The sequence below is a fragment of the Nicotiana sylvestris genome, chromosome 1, assembly GCF_000393655.2.
Source record: "Nicotiana sylvestris chromosome 1, ASM39365v2, whole genome shotgun sequence".
Taxonomy (NCBI): domain Eukaryota; kingdom Viridiplantae; phylum Streptophyta; class Magnoliopsida; order Solanales; family Solanaceae; genus Nicotiana; species Nicotiana sylvestris.
Window position 1 is genome coordinate 168453665 of NC_091057.1, and position 21236 is coordinate 168474900.

The window sequence follows — 21236 nt, forward strand, 5'->3', positions numbered from 1 at the left end:
ATCCATGGTATAAATGAGAAGGAAAACCAGAGTACTATTATAAGGCCAACAACAAGACCAGAAGAAAAGAAAATAGCTACGTAGTAGCAAAATTCTTATTAACATCAAAGCCCCTTTTACCACCCTCCACAATCTTGGCTTAGCTAATTTGTCTTATTCTCCAAGAAGAAGAAGAAGAAGAAGAAGTACAAAAGAAGCATCAAAGAAGAAAGAAGTCATTTTGTGGACTGCTTGACCTTAGATGGACATCTTCAGTTTCAAGCAAATATTTTTTTCTTTGCACATTTTCTAGGTGATATCTTTTGATTTGAGGCCAAAACTTTTGTGGGTATACATTAGATGAAGGGGATGCCCTTACCCTTTGATTTTGAGGGGAAGGGGGTGTTAGACTTAGACGTTGTGTTAAATAAAAATAGCATCTTGAATTCTTGGAACTACAATAGCAAAGAAAGTTGTTATCTTGTAAATAGTCCAAGTGCTGTACTGGATATCATAAGGAGTCCAAGGCCTGTTACTTCTTCTTCAACCCTGTCTTCATCTTTGGGTGGTGGTGGTGGTGGTGGAGGTGGCACTGCTTCCACAGATACGGCAGGTGCAGTTTCTGCAAACCCATCTTCTAAATGGCAGCAGCAGCAGCAGCAACAAGACAACACCACTGCCACCAGTTCCAATGTAGGAGGAGCTGCTGCTGAATCTGAGTTTCAACAAGTTGCTGCTGCTTCTGCTGCTGCTACAGAAGGGAAGAAATGTGCTATGGAGGAGTGGGAAGGTGGGTTATCAGAGTCTGTAATGGCTTCTCCTTGTCAAGAACAGTCTATACTTGGGTGGATAATGGGTGATGTAGATGACCCCTCCATGTCTAACTTGAACAAGGTGTTGCAGGTTAGTGGCCCTATGGACTATGAATTCAATGCAGGATTTGGGGTTGTGGATCAAGGTTTTGGTGTTGACCAAATTGGTACTAGTAGTTTCATGCCTGCAATTAACAACTCTTCCGTTTCAAGTTTTCCTCCTACTTCTACAAGGATGAACAATGACAAGATTGGCTTGTTTTCTAACATACCAACAAATCTCTCGCAAAATCCAATCTTTCCTTCATTCTCTAACAATCTTGGCCCAGTTTCCTTCAGCCAGACACAACAGCAGCCATTTGAGAGCACAGATTTAAAGCCTCAGAGTTTCCATTCACAGTTCTTGATTAACCAGCACCAAACACAGATTCCTCAGAACCCATCATTTCTTTTGCCATTGCCATTTGCACAGCAGGAGCAAAATCTTGTCTTGCCACCAAAGGCAAAAAGGCACAACCCCGGGACCCTTGAACAACAGGGCTCTCAGATCTCCCAAGAACTGTTTATAGATGCAGGACAACAGCAGCCAACACCATCCCATCAGCTCCAGCTGCTTCCCCATTTTAGGCCAGGAGTACCAATAGGAACAAAGCCAAAGATGGTGGGGGAAGAAATGGGGCAGTTTCATCAACTACAACTACAGCAGCAACAACAACAAGCAATTATTGACCAGCTATTCAAAGCTGCAGAGCTGGTCCAGACAGGGAATCCAGTACTCGCGCAAGGGATATTGGCGCGGCTCAATCACCAGCTCTCTCCAATTGGTAAGCCTTTCTATAGGGCTGCTTTTTATTGCAAGGAAGCTTTACAATTGCTACTTCATACCAACACCAACAACTTGAACAACCCCTCTATACCATCTTCTTCACCTTTTAATCTCATCTTCAAGATTGGTGCCTATAAGTCCTTCTCTGAGATCTCACCAGTTGCACAGTTTGCTAATTTCACTTGTAACCAAGCCCTGCTTGAGGTCTTGGATGGGTTTGAAAGAATTCATATTGTTGATTTTGATATCGGCTATGGCAGGCAATGGGCTTCTCTTATGCAAGAGCTTGCCTTGAGAAGTGGTGGCGCACCTACCCTGAAAATAACTGCATTGGCCTCACCCTCCACACATGACCAACTAGAGCTTGGACTCACTAGAGAAAGTTTGATCCATTTTGCTAACGAAATCAACATGGAATTTGAGTTTGAGATTTTAAGCATTGATTCTTTGAATTCAACGTCGTGGTCACTGCCTCCTCTAGTCTCAGAGAATGAGGCAATTGCTGTCAATCTTCCTATTAGCTCGCTTGCGAGCTATCAGCTGTCGCTCCCATTGGTTCTTCGTTTCGTGAAGCAGCTGTCGCCTAGGATTGTGGTTTCTGTGGACAAAGGTTGTGACCGGACTGATCTACCATTTCCAAACCATGTAATTCAAATCCTTCAGTCGTACTCAAACCTTCTTGAGTCGTTAGATGCCGTAAATGTGAACTTTGATGCCCTCCAAAAGATTGAAAGATTCTTGCTCCAACCAAGAATTGAGAGAATTGTAATGAGTCGATTTCGTTCCCCTGAAAAGACGCAGCATTGGAGGGCACTGTTTTTGTCATCTGGACTCTCCCCGTTACCTTTCAGCAATTTTACAGAATCACAGGCAGAGTGTGTGGTGAAGAGAACTCCTGTTCGGGGTTTCCATGTAGAGAAGAGGCAGTCTTCGCTTGTTCTCTGCTGGCAGCGAAAGGAGCTCATCTCAGCTTCAGCTTGGAGGTGCTGAGGAAAAGCAATTAAATTTGCAGTTGCCAACCAACCAAGGTGCTGCACTGTTTTAGTATCTGAACCTTTATGTTTTTGTTGCCCGCAATTTTCATTTGCTAATTTTTCTTGTGGCATAGGCAGATTGTTTCGGTGAACAATCCAACATTCTGTTAACTAGTATTTTACCATAGTTCCTTATCTCAGGGTCTTTGTTTAATTGTGGTATTATTGTGATGGAGCTCTATAATTTTCTGGAGGTAGGCATATATCCGCTGTTTCTAGTTATGCTGGGAACCTTGTTGTACTCTTGGCAACATTACAAAGCCAGAAATCGGAAAAAGATGGAATGTTAACTCATTTCATTGACGTGCTTATGTATATTGCATTGATTATCTCACTAGCATGACATGCTTTAGTTGTGATTATTTACTTTTTAAATTTTAGTGAAACAGTTGTTTAACTATGAGAAATAATCCTTATTGCATCACTCTAGATTTGGATACTTCTTTAGTTATTCATGAGTTTTGCTATTCCATGATATCTTATTGCTAGTATATGTTATTGTTCTATCTTTAGCCCTCTGCCAACCTTATATTTGCTCAAACTCTTGCTCTTCTTACAAATTTAAAGATATATCATCTGTATTAGTTATCCACCTGACCACTTCTTTAACTTGTTCACTGGAATTCCACACTTTCAAACCCCCACACAATGAAGGAATTACCAAAAAATAGAAAAGAGATGAATGAGATGTTACATGAAAAACATCCTCATGTATTATGGAGAAGGATGATGAAACTGTATTATACATTATGTCATGGAGTGACTTAATCTATCCCAAAGGATTAGAGAATGGGTGAAATTTGTTGAGACACCCTTGAGTGCGGCCTATTGGTCAATGAAGTAAGGTAAACTAGGCTAGTTACTCCGTATTTGTGCGTATGATGTGATCTAAACACCACTATTATATTTTAAAAAATACTCCCTTTTGTCCAATTTAATTGATTTCTAGGCTTTTTTTGTGGTCCACCATATTTGATTTTTTAAGATATCAAGAAGGAATTAATTTCTTTTTTCCAGGTAAGGTTGTTGATGAAAATGAGAACAATCACTTTCATCATTTAAAAGAAATAATATTGTTAAGAGTCATTACTACAACAGAGAAGGTGACATTCTGACAATGGTATTTACCTCCTGCTTACTCAATGATTTCCCTGTAAAAGAGACATAAAATATTGCTTGATATGGGCTTTTAAATCTTTTACTTTACTCTAAGCACTTGTGTACAACTGTTTGGACACATATTTCTTGCTCTGTGGGACTCCTTTTGTTTTGAGATCAGTTCATATTTCTGATCGACTCAGCGTCAGATTGTACCTCCTCTAGAAAAGTTGGATGGTGCAGAGGGGGATTAATCCCTTTTCTTTCTTTTTCTCTAACATCGTAACCAAATCGAAAATTGCATTAAATCGACAAAATTTTGATATTTTGTTGGTTAATTTAATATTAAAAATCAACGAATTTTGAGTTGGTTTGATTGTAGTTTTAATTTTAAGTAAACAAAAAACAAACAAAAAAATGAATCAATACATATAATAGTCTAATTTCACGGTTTTAATTCTTGTGTTTCTCTAAGTAATGATGTTTACATTTATTCATCCATACATATACGTTGAAAGTGTATATATACATAAGTTGTAGTCAGGGGAGAATTTAGGGGCGGAAGGGGGATTGCCGAAAAATTACACTATATGTAAGGTAAAATATATTTTGTACCTCTGTATATTATCTTTTAAATCCTCTTGACATAGCCCGAAAGCATAACTTAGTGATCAAGAGAGTTTAATATTTTTGTGAGGTCACAAGTTTAATTCTCATTGGCCACAATCTTTTTTAATTTTTTTTACTTTTTTTTTTTTGAACTCCTTTGTGAAAATCTTGCCTCCACCACTTATGGTAGTTCAATATTCGCAATACGTATGGTCAAACTTCAATTAACTACAAAGAATGATTTTAATATTTGCAAGTGAAATAAATATTCTCATGTTGCAGTTTTTACATATTACTTTCTATATCTTTTTTTTTTTTCATAATTAACTTTCTATATCTGGTATATACATTTTAGGATGATTTTTTCCGAAGTAACACTACATTAAACACTGCTCTGCTCAATTTTGTATTTCTAATAATAACAACGTGGTTTTTCTACCAATTGGGATGTTATTGGTATTTTGTACATATAAATGTGACTTTTCTTAGTTTGGATTATGCTTCAATTTGTTGTGAATACGAAATGCATTGAACATGGATTTGCTGTCTCTTGTCTAATATTGTCTCTAGCGTGTGCCACATTATCTGTTTTATTATTAGTTGAATTTCTTTTTTCTACATTGTCTCCGTTTTTTCCTCTTTCTCCCTTTTTAAAACAAATATTAAATAAATAAAACAGGTTGGAGCCTTGGAGGTTGCATGTATTATGTGATGCCAATAATTATTTACAAGCCTATTTATCTTAAATGACTAAGGAGATGTGACATTTCCTTATCTTTAAATTTTTTCCTAAATTTGAAAATGGGGGAAATTCTTAATTTCACCCATAAAAAATAAAGTAATCAATAAATAAATTGGGTAATTGCTTTTCACGAAGCCATAGAGCACATGGAAACCAAATTATGCAAATGACCGGCGGCGCATTTCGTTTGACACCTAAATATAGGATAATATTTAATCAGTATTGAAAAGTTATAATTAAATCAAGCATTATTGTTCTATAAATTTTCAATAATAGTTGACTTTAGCTTTAATTATCCTTTGCAGCCGACGAACCGACACAAATATCAACTGTCTATTTTATTTGAATGTTTTAATCCATGATTTTTAATTATGTAAGACTGATACAGGATCCGAAAAGGGGTGTATTTGTAATAGAATTATAGTACTGCTCGGTTGTTAATTTAGCAATAAGATATTACAATTTGAATTGCGATGTTTTATGTGTTAATAAAGTACAGTAGTCTTTTGGCCTTTGTTGTTTTTTTCCCCCTCGCTTATTATGATTATAAAAATAATTTAGGTGGAAAATTTCTTACTTCTTTATTTTTGAAAAATTGACATTGTATATTCGCTCTCAAATAATAATTTAAAAAATATATTTTTTGTATATATATATATTCTGTATGTTATAAACAAATTTTATACACTTTTTCAACTATCGAATACATAATTTCTAGTACGGGTTAAAAGTGAAAAAAATGGTTAATTTTCCGGTTCTTGAGATTTGGGAAACATGATTAAAAAACTCAATCAATCACGAGCTCTGTTACTTTTGTGCCTTTCACGAGTTACATGAAAACAAAAAGGAGAAGTCAGTTGGAGATAAATTTAGATAAGTGTTACTAAATTATTTAGGATATATAGGGTACCATGTTTCTTCTCACTGTATGGAGAGTAATCAAATGAAAATGACAATAGATAAACCTTAATACAAAATTATACTAGGACCCAATGTGTTACAATGAGTTGTCTCAATCAAAGGGCTCATGCCACATATATGGCTTGATTGATATTACAACCAGGGGCGATGTATGTACATCGAAGCGGTGTCACGTGACATCGCTTCGCCGGAAATTTTGATTAAAACTGCCGCTGTAAATGACATGTGAACACTAAATTTGTACATATTATCTAAAGTGACACCACTTGACAAACATTTAGATGTTAGTTCAATGGTTAAGCCTTTGGTTAAGGTAGTAAAAGTCCAGGAATCAATTCCTGCATACGTTACCTTTTGTTTTTCTGAGCTTGCCTCTCTAAAAAAGATGGGCTGGGGTTGCGAACCTCTGACGGCCTGACCTCCCCGATAAAATAAGGAGTACAAACCAAAGTAGAACAACAATAATAATTTTATTAACACCTTTTAAACGCTCAATTCAGAATAATTACTTCAGGAATTTGTAATATTTACTTGTGCTAGCTTGCTATTACTGTACTCAGCTTCTTAATCTCGTCATCTCCCTGAACTCCTTTGGGTTATCGGCCATCAATTAATTGTGACACCGCTTACTGAAAGTTCTGCAGGCCCCTGATTATAACCTATGTTACATGAACTCAACCTATGAAAACATATTCAACACAAGCATATAATTTTCGATACAAGTTTGGATTGATTATATAAATTTTCACTGATTATCTAACTCTATAATGCTTTTCTTAGTCTAATATTATTTTTGAAAAAACTTAAACAAATAATTTTCTAACAATAAAAGATCTTTTTACTTGTACTAGTATATAAAATTCTGATAAGTAGTACTACTATGTGGATTATAAGGTGTAGGAGAAAATTCAAATAGCGAAACAGGAGGAAGGTGGCCCACAATGCCTGGCCATATATAGGAACAGAAACAGTAGATTAACATGTCCCTTCAACATCAATTTCACAACTCTTCAATGGTGAAATGTCCTTTTCAAGTTTGAACTCATCCCCCACTTCTTCCTATATTTGGTTCTTCTTTTGGACCAAGAACCTATATAGAAGTGTTTTAGTGATAAGAAAGAAAGCCTAATAGGTAAATTTTTCTCTCACAAAAAGAAATAAATACTCACCCTTTTGCGTTACTATAAAGTGAGGAATGTGATAAAGCATGACGGATGTTTTATCAAGGAATTTTTACCTAGCTATACTATAATAGAAATCTATTTATCATATTTATTTTGGTTCCTTATTAATAACTTTATATACCTATATTTATTAGTTTTGTACAAAACCATAAAAAGAAGGAAATGAAACATACATTAAATGTTGAGTATATAATCTCTTACATTTAATATACTCTTCCTTTTTCCAAGGAAAGCTATATCTGTCTTTGTACTTACCCAAAATCATCATCTCTTTGTATTTATCAAAATCATCACCGTAAGAAACCCACTACACCCCAAAATCATCACCTCTCTTTGTAGTTACCCGCAGTAAGAAATCCAGTGATACCTGTAATCTTTCTAACCCAAAAATCTAGCTTACTCACTCCTCTTCCAAAGCTGTTGATATACGATTTCTCTCTTTAATCGTCCAAAATCTCTTTTTTATTTATACAATACAGAAGAAATTCGAAGATTTGCTCTACAATCAAGTTGTTGGTAAGCTTCAATCTACATTAAAGTTGGTTTTAGGTTGAATTTCATAATGAAACTCGAGGAAGATGAAGTTTCGGAATTGTATTACGATTGTATGATAAAGGTATCTAATTGTATCTGAGTTGTATTTGATACATCAATACCTAAGACAATTCTGATACAGTACTAATACTATTAAAATACAATATTGTATTATAATTTAAGTTTAGAGCTGGTTCTAGGTGGATGTTTTACATTGAAACTTGAAAAAGATGAAGATCAAAGTTGTATCATAATTTAGAATTGCATTACAATTTGTACCTAAAACAATACATGATACAATACTAATACAAGTATAATACGATATTGTATCAGTTTAAGTTTAGAGTCGGTTTTAAGTTGTATCATAATTGTGTAAGAATTCTTTCAGGATTGTATCAAATTTGTATTTGAATTATGAGCAGTTGCGAGATCGTGACGAATTTCACAGTTTATATCACAAATATATGATAATTATATATTCATTTATTAGTATTGTATCAGGTATTATTTTAGATATTAATGTACCATCTACAAGTTATATACAATTGTGATACAAATACGATACAATTACATTTTACGTATTGATGTATCTGATACAATTTAAATACAATTATGATACATTTATCATACAATTCCTGAATATTTCTTCATTTTCAGTATTGTCCGATCTCCCGACAAAAGAACAATGCAATTGATGATTTAATAATATAAAATTATTGGCAATTGTGGGAAGAGAGAAGATGGAGATTCTGGGCGTAGATTAAGAAATTTTGTTATAAAAAAAAAGGAGAGAGAATGGGGTGAGAGCCTTTTAAGGAGAAATTTACACAATTTGTAAGAAAAACCTAGATACTTATTAAAAACTATAAAACATAAAGAACATTAGTAAATAAGTTTCTAATATAATATAACTAAGGGTGGTCCAAAACACTCAATAAAACATAAGTCCATATAAAGGCTCAAATTAAACCCTAAACCACAAAGTGGTGCACTAAGGTTTCAAAGTATTCCTTAAGAGATTTTACACAAGTGTCCGCTAAAATTTAAGGGTTTAGGGTCGATTAAGGGTAATATCTCTGCGATTAGCTTTCTCACTTTCTATATGACATAGCTAATATTATTATTTTAGTATAAAGTTTATACCAGTATTAAATATTCATAACCAAACATGAAATAAATATAATTTTATCCCGGGATTAATATATCCTTATTCCGGTAACCAAACCACCCCTAATAATATTTGAAATTACCCAATTGGGATCCCTCTATCATGTCACGGGTTTGAAGAGGTTTATTGAGAACCCCTAAGTAGGGAGCTTTTATCTCGTTTTTAGTGGCCTATCAGGTACAAGTCTAGATTAATTGAGCCTTGTTATGAAATTAAAGAAATTTAGTAAAACATGAACAAGAAATAAAGACAATTTAGTAAAATATGAACAAGAAATAGAGATAGAGAGAAAGGAAGAAATTTTCTTCTTCAATTGTGTGTATTTTCCTATCTATTACAAGACCTTTATATAGGCATTAAAAGTGAAGAAAATATGGCATGGAATATGTCATTGAACATAGAAAATATGTCATTGAATATGTCATTAACCATTTGAGAGAAAGATCACGAAGGAAGATAGACATCCACCATATTTTGATTTTTATCAGAACACTCCCCCTTGGATATCCATAAATTATGTGTCTCGTTAAAACCTTATTAGGAAAAAACTCTATGGAAAAAAAATCCTAATGAAGGAAAAAGAGTACATATATTTAGAAATACGCCTTTTGGTTGCCTCGTTAAAAACCTTACAAGGAAAATTCAATGGGACAAAACCTTGTAAAGAAAAAAGATTACAACTCATATTAACTCCCCCTGATGAGATCATCAGTTCATATCGTTGAGCCTTCGTATCCCAATCTTGTACACTAGTTTCTTGAAGGTTGACGTCGGTAGATATTTGGTGAACAAATCAGCCGTATTATCACTTGAACGGATCCGTTGCACATTAATATCACCATTCTTTTGAAGATCATGAGTGAACAATAATTTAGGTAAAATGTTCTTTGTCCTAACTTCTTTATGAATCCTCCCTTTAATTGGGCTATGGATGTTGTATTTTCTTCATACAAAACTGTGAGTAGTTTGTCACACTTCAAACCATATTTGTCTCGAATAAGATATATAGTAGACCTCAACCATACACATTCTCGACTTGCTTCATGAATAACAATTATCTCAGCATGATTAGAAGAAGTATCCACAATTGATTGCTTAGTCGATCGCCAAGATATGACAGTGCCTCTACATGTAAACACATAGCATGTTTGAGATCAAGCCTTGTGTGTGTCAGATAAATACCCCACATCGGCAACCAACAAGATCAGTATTGCAATCATTGCCATAAAATAATCTCACATCGGTAATCCCCCTTAGATAACGCAATATGTGCTTGATTTCATTCCAATGTCTCCTTGAGCGGAGCTATATCCTACTAAGACATTAACTGAAAAAGTTATGTCAGGCCTTGTAGTGTTAGCAAGATATATTAGCGCACCAATTGCATTAAGATATGGTACTTTAGGACCAAGAAACTCTTCATTATTTTCATGAGGTCGGAGAGTATCTTTATTTATATCGAGTAATCTCACAACCATCGGGGTACTTAATGGATGTGCTTTATCCACATATAAGCTCTTTAAAATCTTTTTAGTGTATGCTGATTGATGGACAAAAAATTCATCTTTCATATATTCAATTTGTAGACCAAGATAAAATTTTGTCTTTCCAAGATCTTTCATTTCAAATTCTTTCTTTAAACAGTCTACTGCTTTAGGAAGCTCTCCGGGAGTTCTAATGATATTTGAATCATCAACATACATGGCGATTATAACAAATTCAAATCCATATCCTTTTATAAAGATACAAGGACAAATTGAATTATTCTTGTATCCTTCCTTCAACAAGTACTCTCTCGGGCGATTTTACCACATGTGCCATGATTGTTTCAATCCGTATAAGGATTTTTGAAGCTTTATTTAATAAATTTCTTGGAAACCTTAATATGCTCCAAGACAATTTAAATCTTTCAATGATATCCACTATACGCATATCAAGTTTTTCATATATTGCCAGATTAAAACCTGAAGTGACTATATCCACTATAAGAGAACATGTCTCCATATAATCAATGTGAGGATATTTACTAATTTTCTTGTGCCACAAGTCGTCTTTATGTCTATCGACTTGAACCTTTCGCACAAGAACACATTTATACCTCAATTGACTTTATACTTTCAGGTGTTGGACTATCCGTCCAACTTCACATTTTTCAAGTGAAGTCAATTTCATTGCGTATTTTTTATTTGGCCAATCTTTTATCCGTCCAAATTTCATGACAGATTTGATCTCAAGATCCTCGTCAATATTAATCATATTGAGCGCTACATTATATTAACAATATCGTCGACAATCATTTTATGTCGGTTCCATTATTACCCAATAAAGAAGATCTCTTTATTTTATTATTTTCAGGTACTAGAGCCTCTCTCATGAGGTCTTATGAAGGATTATGTCATGGTGCTCTTCTAGGGCACTTGACTTCTTATTATGACCATTTTGAATATTAGCCCCTCTCCTTCTTCAAGGAGTTTTATCTTTGGAACCGATTGGTCTGTTACGCTTCATCCGTACCATAGACTCTGTCCCTCATGGACTTTATTCTATTTGGAGCATTAGCAGCTGAAATATGACATTTAGCTTTGGGTCAACAAATGCGTTTGACAATAATTTGTAAATGAATTATCACTTGAACTTCGAGTTTATATTTTCTTGTACGAGGATCTATATGTATTCATAATAATTCATTTCACGTATCACTTTCTCAGCTGCACGCCCATTTTCTCCCCCTAATGTTGGGATCACCAACACATTTCCCAACCATCTTTGGGAACTTATCTTTGTGCATTTTGGTGGCATAATTAAATCATATTACACATCCATATTTCTATATAGAAATTATTTGGTTCCTGACCCTGAACCGATTGTGATAGGGAGAAATTTTTATAACTTGGCTGTGTACAAGTGCTCGTGTATATTAAATAATACATCTCATACCAAATTTCGCTTTTTGGGAGTTTTGTTCTCATAACCAATGATTTAGCTATAATTGGAGGCATACAATTTCTGCTAAACCAACTTAGATTTAAACCAGTATTATTAAGATAAATTATCATAATTTATATTCTGGAATTGTGCTCTAATAACTTGAGCAAACAATCTGGCAAAAACCAAACTGCAAGTTTATAACAAATGCACATGTGACCATAGAATAGATGCATCTATTAAAATCATATAATAGTAAACGGTTCACATGGCAGGTGATTGGGCCCATATATATATATCACCTTTTATTCTTTCCAGAAATCAAGGGATTCAATCACAACCTTTAACTGGTATATCATGAGAATAAGCAGTGCAAGAGAATTCTTGAAGAAACTTTTATTACTTCAATATATGCCAATGTAATTCTCAATTAATTTTTCGCATCATAATTGATCCGAGATGGTCAACCGGTCATGCCAATTAATATTTATTTTAGTAAACCTCTAGTTTACTTGTGGCATATGATTTCAGCATCATGCTTATATTTGTGTAGCACAAATAGACAGAAGATCGGGTAACCTTTCATATTTACCCGGTATGATTATAGAAATATGAAGATATTCAATCTTTCTTTCATTTATAGTCTCAATATGCCAACCACTTTGACTTATACATTTGAAACTCAAAAAGTGTCTTTTGAGACTTTACAATATCAATATCATGAATAATTTTATTCATCCCGAGTAGTAACAAATTAATTATTCCGGAGCTTTTAATAACTTTTGTACTACAAGATCTTTTATCATATCATTCATATGGTAAATGTCTCCTTCAAGGAGAAAATTATATCATAATAAATTGTCATGGTCAAAATCATCATAAGCAAAATCATTTCTTGCTTTAATTTTGACTTTAATAACTTTTTATAAGACATGACAAAATAATTTTTGGCGTATCACATGTACGCGACCAATGACATATTCATGTAACCACATATTAATATTTATTCTCTTTATTTCACTCAAACCTCCCTTAGAAGTGAGTTGTGTGGTATTCATATAATCATGAATTGTATGTCTTTATTCATTGTTTTTATCACATATTGCCACATTCAACTTTAGGTTTGCATTCTCAATGCTTATCACAAGTCACATTCTCTTCAAGGAATGGATCATAATCAGCGACGTGCTTTATTATTTTCCTACCAATTTGATGGTAAACATTGTCTTTACATTTTGAAGGACTATTTTGAGAACCCTTATTGTTCTTATTTTATAATCATAGTGATGATTATTATTATTTTGATATTTGGAACGCCCACGTTTATTGTTCAACCACTTGTCTTCATTGAAACTTATTATGCACTGCTATCACATTCACTTCAAGAGTGGAGCAAATCAAGTGGGACAATTTTCATGCCTTTTCATGAAAAATATATTATTTTTCTTTAGTCCTCATTATATCATCAATATGGTACATTGGGACTCAAACCCAATATCTTACCAATATAAATGCATGTTAGGCCATGTCACACCTCCTTTTTACCTGCACCTACAAGGGCGTAGGGGGAGTTTTTCCAATTAAGGGACAATCGAAACGGGGTTTATTATTTAATTCAGAGTCGCCACTTAGGAGATTTATGGTGTCCCAAGTCACCGGTTGAATCCCGAATCGAGGAAAAGATTGACTCTGTATTACAGTCCGCGAACCAGAAATCCAAGTAAGGAATTCTGTTAACCCGGGAGAAGGTGTTAGGCATTCCCGAGTTCCGTGGTTCTAGCACGGTCGCTCAACTGTCATATTCGGCCTTTTTATCTGATTTTAATACATGTTGAATTCTATGTGAAAATTTTAACTGTTTACCGCTTTTATTATTATTATTTTTACCGAGAATTGCAACATCGTGAAAATACATCTCGAACCACGTCACATCAATGCACCCGTAGTTATTGACACATTTCAACTCTGTTGAGATTTTGATTTGGGTCACATAAATGTGCACCCGAGTTTAAGAGAGTAAATTATTTAAAGCGCACCGGAAGTGACTTGCGCGTTATTATCTTTTGGGGAAGGCCATGAAATTCGCTAAACGACCCGTCCCTAAGTCTAAGTAATTAATACATACATTTGTAAGGGCCCCGCGGTCCGTGCATTTGTTTTTGGCAAGGCTCATCTCGTTTATTTTAAAAGGACGATCCTAAAGTGACTACATTTTTTCTATCATATTTTGTCTCTAGTAATAAGAAAAGGCCCTAATTAATTAGCATGTCACTGAACCGTGATTAAGTACTCAAATAGATTCAGTTTAATTTAATAATCGGTCCATCATGAGCCTCTGTATAGGGATATCATGGCTTTATTCAATGCTCTATAGGCAAAACAAACTGTCAATTTCAAAATCATATTTGTTATTTGGGTATTACCTTTCCTACATGCAAATTAATGCGCTGGGACTCAGCTTAAAGTCACCAATTAAAACCACCTGCTCGCCTATGATTATGATATACACGACAAATGCTACTGAGAATTCTATCTCATAACATGAGTTTTCTTCAAACAGATTTGAAAATAGTTGACATGAATTTAACTAAAGCTAACATGAACTTCTTCCAATTAATCACAACTGGTGCTCAACGATTAAAATTCCTGTACGTTTTGTATACATGAATACACGATTTTATGACTCAACTAGACACATTCATAATTAGTGGTTTATTAGCCCACTTAATACATCATAAACAGAAATCTAAACCACATCAATAAGCTGAATGTTGAATATATAGTTACAGAAATTGAAATAACTTAGATTTGATGCTTCAATCCTTTCATATTTCAGCTCACAACTATCAAAGGCAAAGCCGTGTACCTGGAATTGGAATATAAATGAATTAGAAGAGGTCAGCTACAACAATAACTCGAACAACAACAACAGTAATCAATGCCCAGTTATATAAAACAACGAGCAGACCCAAGTGATAAACCAGAAATCCAGAAGTGTTTAAAGCCAAACAGAATTACCAGAACTGACTCAAAACCAGCCTGAATAAACCCAAAATCACTAGAAAACCAACCAGGAAACCTCTGAAACTCTCACAATCAGAAGTCAAGCTAGAAACATGCAACTCATCAACTGGAATTCTAATTTGACTTCAGGAGCACTAATGCAACAATAGGTTTTCTCAATCGTTGTCAAGGTCAGGAAGTGTGTGTCTCTCAAACCCTCTCCCTTATTTGTCTCTCAATGTCTGTTTTCTCTCTGTCTGTATGTCTATCTTTGGACTTTTTCTATATGTTTTTGACTCTAAACCCTTACTGCCCGTTCAAAAGTCCTCCCCCAAATCTATATTTAAACCCAAAACCTCAGCCCATTTTCCAGCTCTAAGGAGCACTTAGGAAAGTATTTTTGCCCATGATATTCCCTGACAGCCACTACTACATGTTTTTTTCTTTTTTAATCCATGGTTATAGGTAAATTAACTTATTTAATCAACTTCCCATGCCATTAAACCTTGTTTCCACTGATTACTGAACAATTCATTAGTTTATTGGTACTTTAATACCCCACTGTCAGAACATTCAACTTAACTAATTTCAAATTTTTCAATCCCAAAATACTCTCCTAAAGTCCCTGAAATTACTGTCCTACCCAATCCCTTTCACTCTGCATTGAACCTTTCAATTCTAACCTATTCAAACCTACCAACTAACTAAGCTGAATCCAACATACTACAATAGTTATAACCAATTCAAATCAGCTAGTAATTCAGGATAACAAATGACCAATAAATCCAGTTCAATGAACTGAATATACCAATAGGCTCAGTTCTAAATTCAAATATACCAACGAGCTCATTTTAATACAAACTTTAGAACACAAACGAGACAGGAGGGAAACAGACAAGAATGAACCACAAATTAGACTATTATCATGCTAATCTAACATTCAAGCGTACCAAACTAATCGACGACACTTATTCAATCAATTACATAAATTATAACATATAACAATCGACAACAAACAGAAGCAATGATAAAATTGGACCAAATAAAAGGTCTGATGAAGAAAGACAAAATCAATCGACAAAAACTGAAAAATCAATAAAGCTACACTTAAACAAAGTAAATAGAATAAACAAACACAAAAATGGAACAAACAGGAAAAGGAAAATACCTCAGGAACTCGGAGACTAGATGATCCTGACTTGGACTCTGACTAGGACCATTTTGAGGTCGAACAAACCTTAATCGAGTGTTCTCAACTGAGAACACTTCGACTAAGGTCCACTGGACACCCAAATTCCTTTTCTTTGGACAAACTTCAACCTTTTGGTTTTCTAGGGTTCTTGGGGGTTCGATTTGGGGTTCGAACGGTTCTGGTCTAATTCGAACCAAACCAACGGTGGATTGGTGACGAGGGAGGTCAGGGAGATGTCTGGTATGAGTTTGGGACTGGTTGGGGTAGGTTTAGGTTCTGCTCGAATCTTCGATTGAAGATTCGAGAAGTTGGAGGTTGATTCGAGGCAAATGGTTAATAGATCTGTAACGAGGGTGGTCAGGGGGTGCCTTGGTGTGAGTTTGGGACTGGTTGGGGTGGGTTTCAAGTTTTGCTCGAATCTTCGATTGAAGATTCGAGAAGCTACAGTCTGATTCGAGCAAAACGGGTAAGGGATTCGTGGAGAGGGTGGTTAGGTGCTCTAGGGGTGTTGGTTTCATGGTCATCGGTGTAAGCACGTGATTTTTGCCCTATGTGAGAAATACTCCCAAAAATTCAAAATAAAACAAATTTCCTTTGTGTGCAATTTTGAGAATTTTCGTGGCATTTTCGATAATTATTTGTATTTGTCCATGTGTGTTTATTTGTTAAATTAATAAAAAATATAAAAATATGTCGCATTTGCATTTAGGATTTAATCCTACAATTAGGAGCAATTAAGTTTGTTTTTACAAGAACAAAAAAAATCTTAAAAATAATGTACGTTGCATTTTAGCATTTAATGTCCAAATTGTGTGATTTTATCGTAATTGCTATTTAATTGTGTGTTAATTGTTATTGAGAGTTAATTTGCACTTTTATAAATTAATTTAGTTCTATATGATAATTTAGTTTAAGAAAAAAAAAGAAAAAAAAGAAGCAATAAAAGAAAAAGAAAATCGGATTGGGCCTTTTCTTCAATTTTAAACCCCATGCCCAAAGAACCAAACCCCCACCGGGTCGACCCGACCCGGTCCACCCCATAACCCAAACGAGTTACCCCCCCTCTTCCCATTTTTTTCATTCTTTATTTTTCCCAAACCCTAAAAACATCCGCCCCCCCCTCTTCTCTCCATCTTCTCCAAACGACCCCAAGCTCCAGCTCCCATGGCTGCCTTTCTCTTATGCTTCGTCTTCAACTCCAACCATGAACGACCCTGTCGCTTCAAACAACCCCACTGCCATCTCCATAACTCGCAGCCCTCACAGTCCGTCGGACCACCCAAGTCGACCCCCATCCGCCATTGACGAGCAGCAGCGCTGCTGTGACCACCAGTCACGACCCTCGTCGTCCACCCAAACCACCCGTCGATGACACTGCCAATGACCCCTGCCATTGACGAGCAACAGTGCTGCTGCAGCTTCTTCGACAGTGCTACTGCTTCATCTCACGACGCACAGCAGCCTCACGCTGCCTCATCGTTAACCATCGTCGAGGTCGTCCATCAGCAGCAGCTTCATCTCACGTCGAGGTCGTTGGCAGTCTTGGTTCGAGTTTTCCGTTTTTGTTGAGGTCGTCGTTGTTCGTCGAGATCCGGTACGTCGAGGTTGCTGTCCGAGTTTCTGTTCCGTTGCGGTCATTTCCGGTTAGTTGGTTTAAGTTTCATTTCTGACCGTATTTTGTTTGATATTCTCGGATCTGAAATCAGTATATGTTTGATTCTTTTCTTGTTCGTTGTTTATCATTTCTTGATTATTTCTTCAGTTTGTTTTTATTCATTTGTTCTTGTTTAGTTTTAATATAGAAGTGTGTTAGTTTAATCACTTGAATCCTTTATCTTGGTTGTAATGTTGTTAGATTTAATTTGAAGTTCAATTGATTATTGAGTTTAGTGATTTGAATCTACTTGTTTGTTATGTTCAATTTGTTACTGTTATTGAATCTGAAAGTATGTTTGTTGTTAAAAATGTTGTTCAGTCAAAATGATTTCAGTTGTTTCTTTATTGTTCATCATATGGTTTGGTTCCCTGAATCCTTAGTGTTTGTTTTGTTGATATTTGACATAATCTGAGTTTCTAGCTTAATTTGTTGATGAAATTTGATTAGGAATTGGTTATAGCTGCTGTATTTTGGTTAATTGATTAGGTGAATTGGTTATAGCTGATGGGGGTAGAATGGTAATTTCAGAGGGGCATTTTTGGAATTAAAAATTTGAACAATTATTTATTTTGAGTGCTCTGTCCACTAAGCACTAATAATATTAAAATAAGGTATTAAAATAATATAGTGGAGGACAAGACATATGTTAGTGGGGAATAATACATTTGTTTAGTAATATAGTGGGGGACAAGACACGTAGTAGTGGGATTACGGATCTTAAGAAGATGTGATCTTTTCTTTATTTGTTTAATTGTTTAAAGTGGTCTGTTTTGGACATAAATAAGGGGAATTTGGGCAGAATTAAGAGAGGACTTTTAAAAAAAAAATCTTGGAGAGTCAGAGTTAGAGATATAAAAAAAAATAGACTGAATTTTATCATAAAAAAAAAAATTAAGAGCTTAAGTTGAAAAGAAAATTGATTTGTCAGAACTTAAGAAATTCAGTCTTTGAGAATTAAAAAAACTGAAAGTGAAGCCTTTCTTTACTACTGAGGATCAGAATATTGTTACTACTTCTGTGGTTTGCATTTGGTACTATTGATTTTCAAATTGGTTTTCCTGAGTTTTCTTTTGGTTTTAGAGGGCTGTTTTATTGAATGCTTAGGTTTCTGGTATTGGTATTGCTGTCGGGTTATTTTTGAATCTGTTATTGGATGTGAAATCATCCCTGGGGTTTCAATTTGCTACTGTTGTTGCTGATTGTTCTTGTTGCTTTACTAATGCTGATCTTCCTCTTCTTTTACTTACAATACCAGGTACTTGACTGTAACCTTGTCGATATTGTAAGCTGAAATGTGAAAGCATGAATACATATGAAGAATGGAACTTTGAAGTTTTAATTTAGCTTTTTCTTTGTTTCTTTTACTGATTGTATTTAGGCTATTTCATGTATTATTATTCTGTAAATTTCTGTCGCTTTGCATAACTAGGCATCTTGTAGTGATGTATTAAATAATACTCTGCTTTAGTTTGATTATTAGGTAGTATATATTTAAGCATGCTCATTACTGTCAAACTGTTTAATAATTGGAATAAGAGGAAAATAACATAAGTTGGTCTTTAGTGAATCGGCTTGGCAAAACTGATTAAGTTCACTAGCTATGAAGGTTTTAATATTGTCAACATTAGGTTAATCGTGAACATGTAGCTAAATTTAGTTAAAGCATGAATTTAAATTAATTTCGCGAATTAGGCATTATGGCATGATTTGAGTTCAAACAAGACAAGTTAACGTTTAAATTTAATAAATCTTCGAATATGCATTAGTAATTAAGATTGATTATAGTTTCAAATAGTTGTAAATAATTAATTCCAACGGTTCAAGTCATCTAATAATGCGAGTTTAATCTAGTTATAGGATAATTAGTTTCTTTTGAATATATTATTTGTCGATTCCGTATTTTATTTATAATTTTAATTTTAGTAATATTCCTTTCCGTTAACATTTGTCTTAATCTAGTATTTAATATGTTATGCCTTTTTTCAAGCATGTAATTAGTTAGGATTTTTTCTCTTTTATTTTAGAGACGAATTTAATAGAAATGTAGTCATTTTAGGATATCCTTAAAATAAATGAGGCGTGCTTCGCCAAAATAAATCACAAGCTGCGGGGCCCTCTATACGTGTTTGTAAAGTTATTTAGACCTCGGGACAGGCCGTTTAGCAAAATTTCATGGCCTTACCCAAAACAATGATACGCTAGTCGCTTTAGGCGTGCCTTTAACAATTTACTTTCTTAAAAAACTTGGGTGCACATTTATGTGACCCAAATCCAAATCTCAACGGAGTCGAAGTGTGTCGAAGACCACGGGTACATTGACTGTGACGTAGTTCGAGATATATTTTCACGATGTTGCAATTCTCGATAAAAATAATAATAATGATAAAAGCAGTTAAAAGTTAAAATTCGCACATATGTTCAACATGTATTATATCAGATAATCAAGCCGAATATGACAGTTGAGCGACCGTGCTAGAACCATGGAACTCGGGAATGCCTAACACCTTCTCCCGGGTTAACAGAATTCCTTATCCGGATTTCTGGTGCGCAGACTGTTAAATAGAGTCAATATTTTCCTCTATTCGGGATTAAATTGGTGACTTGGGACACCATAAATATCCCAAGTGGCGACTTTGAAATAAATAAATAAATCCCCTTTCGATTGTCCTTTAATTGGAAAAACTCCCTTCCGCGCCCCTTAGCGGCGGCGCATGCGAAAAAGGAGGTGTGACAGCTCTAGCGACTCTGCTGGGGACGAACCCAGAATCTCTGGTTCAGGGTTCAGAATTAGAGCTTAGATGAATTGTTATATTTGGATTTATTTATCATCTGATTTTATTACATGTTTTGTCCTAATATGCTAAAATGTTGCTTTTTTACTGCTATGATATTATCTGAACTGTATATATAAACTGCTACGAAATCCCTCTCTTCTCTCTCTTGAGGAGTGCACGCTGGTCGTGACTTCTTTCTGTTAGTGTCATATCCCAAAATAGAACGAGGATTCAGAAGAGTTGCAAAACCGGATGATCTTTTGGTTACCGGTACGCAGCTCCCATCCTCTGCTCGAATCGTCCGCTCGGGTAAGCCAGGTCTAGAACGAACACCCAGGATAAACCTAGTATAACAAAACCTCATGCCGGATCCCCAGTAGGAACGCTTATTTGCATCATGTGCACTTGACTTAGGGGACTCAACACAGGGGTTGGGTCCGTTTAGGACAAGCAACCTGAAATGAAAAGACCATCCTGCTGCATCCTGTTTGTTTTATGCATTTATTTGCTGCAGACTTGCATGCTGACCAGCTTCTGAAAATACTGGAATATTAAAAAAAAAAGGTGTCCAAATAGCAAACTCTGCCAAAATTTTGAGAAAATGAAAAAAAGTGTTTTTAGTAAACAAGTCTTGTTTTCAGAATTAGTTTATTTTCATTGCCCGAACTACGCCGGTTTGATTCTCACAAAATGTGAGATACATAGGCAACCCTCATCGGGTCCAACCTCCCCTTTTGCAAAAAAAAAAATGTCAAAATTTTTAATTTTTCGTCGTAAA

The 21236-nt window shown here is 34.9% G+C and overlaps 1 protein-coding gene across 1 annotated transcript; it reads left to right on the plus strand.

Annotated features, from left to right (window-relative positions):
- The first annotated feature begins 219 nt into the window (after positions 1-219).
- LOC104214631 (scarecrow-like protein 6) lies at positions 220-2966 on the plus strand. The gene has a single exon (XM_009764326.2). It carries the CDS (start codon positions 340-342, stop codon positions 2605-2607), a length of 2268 nt encoding a protein of 755 aa, XP_009762628.1. The 5' UTR covers positions 220-339; the 3' UTR covers positions 2608-2966.
- Positions 2967-21236: the final 18270 nt, after the last annotated feature.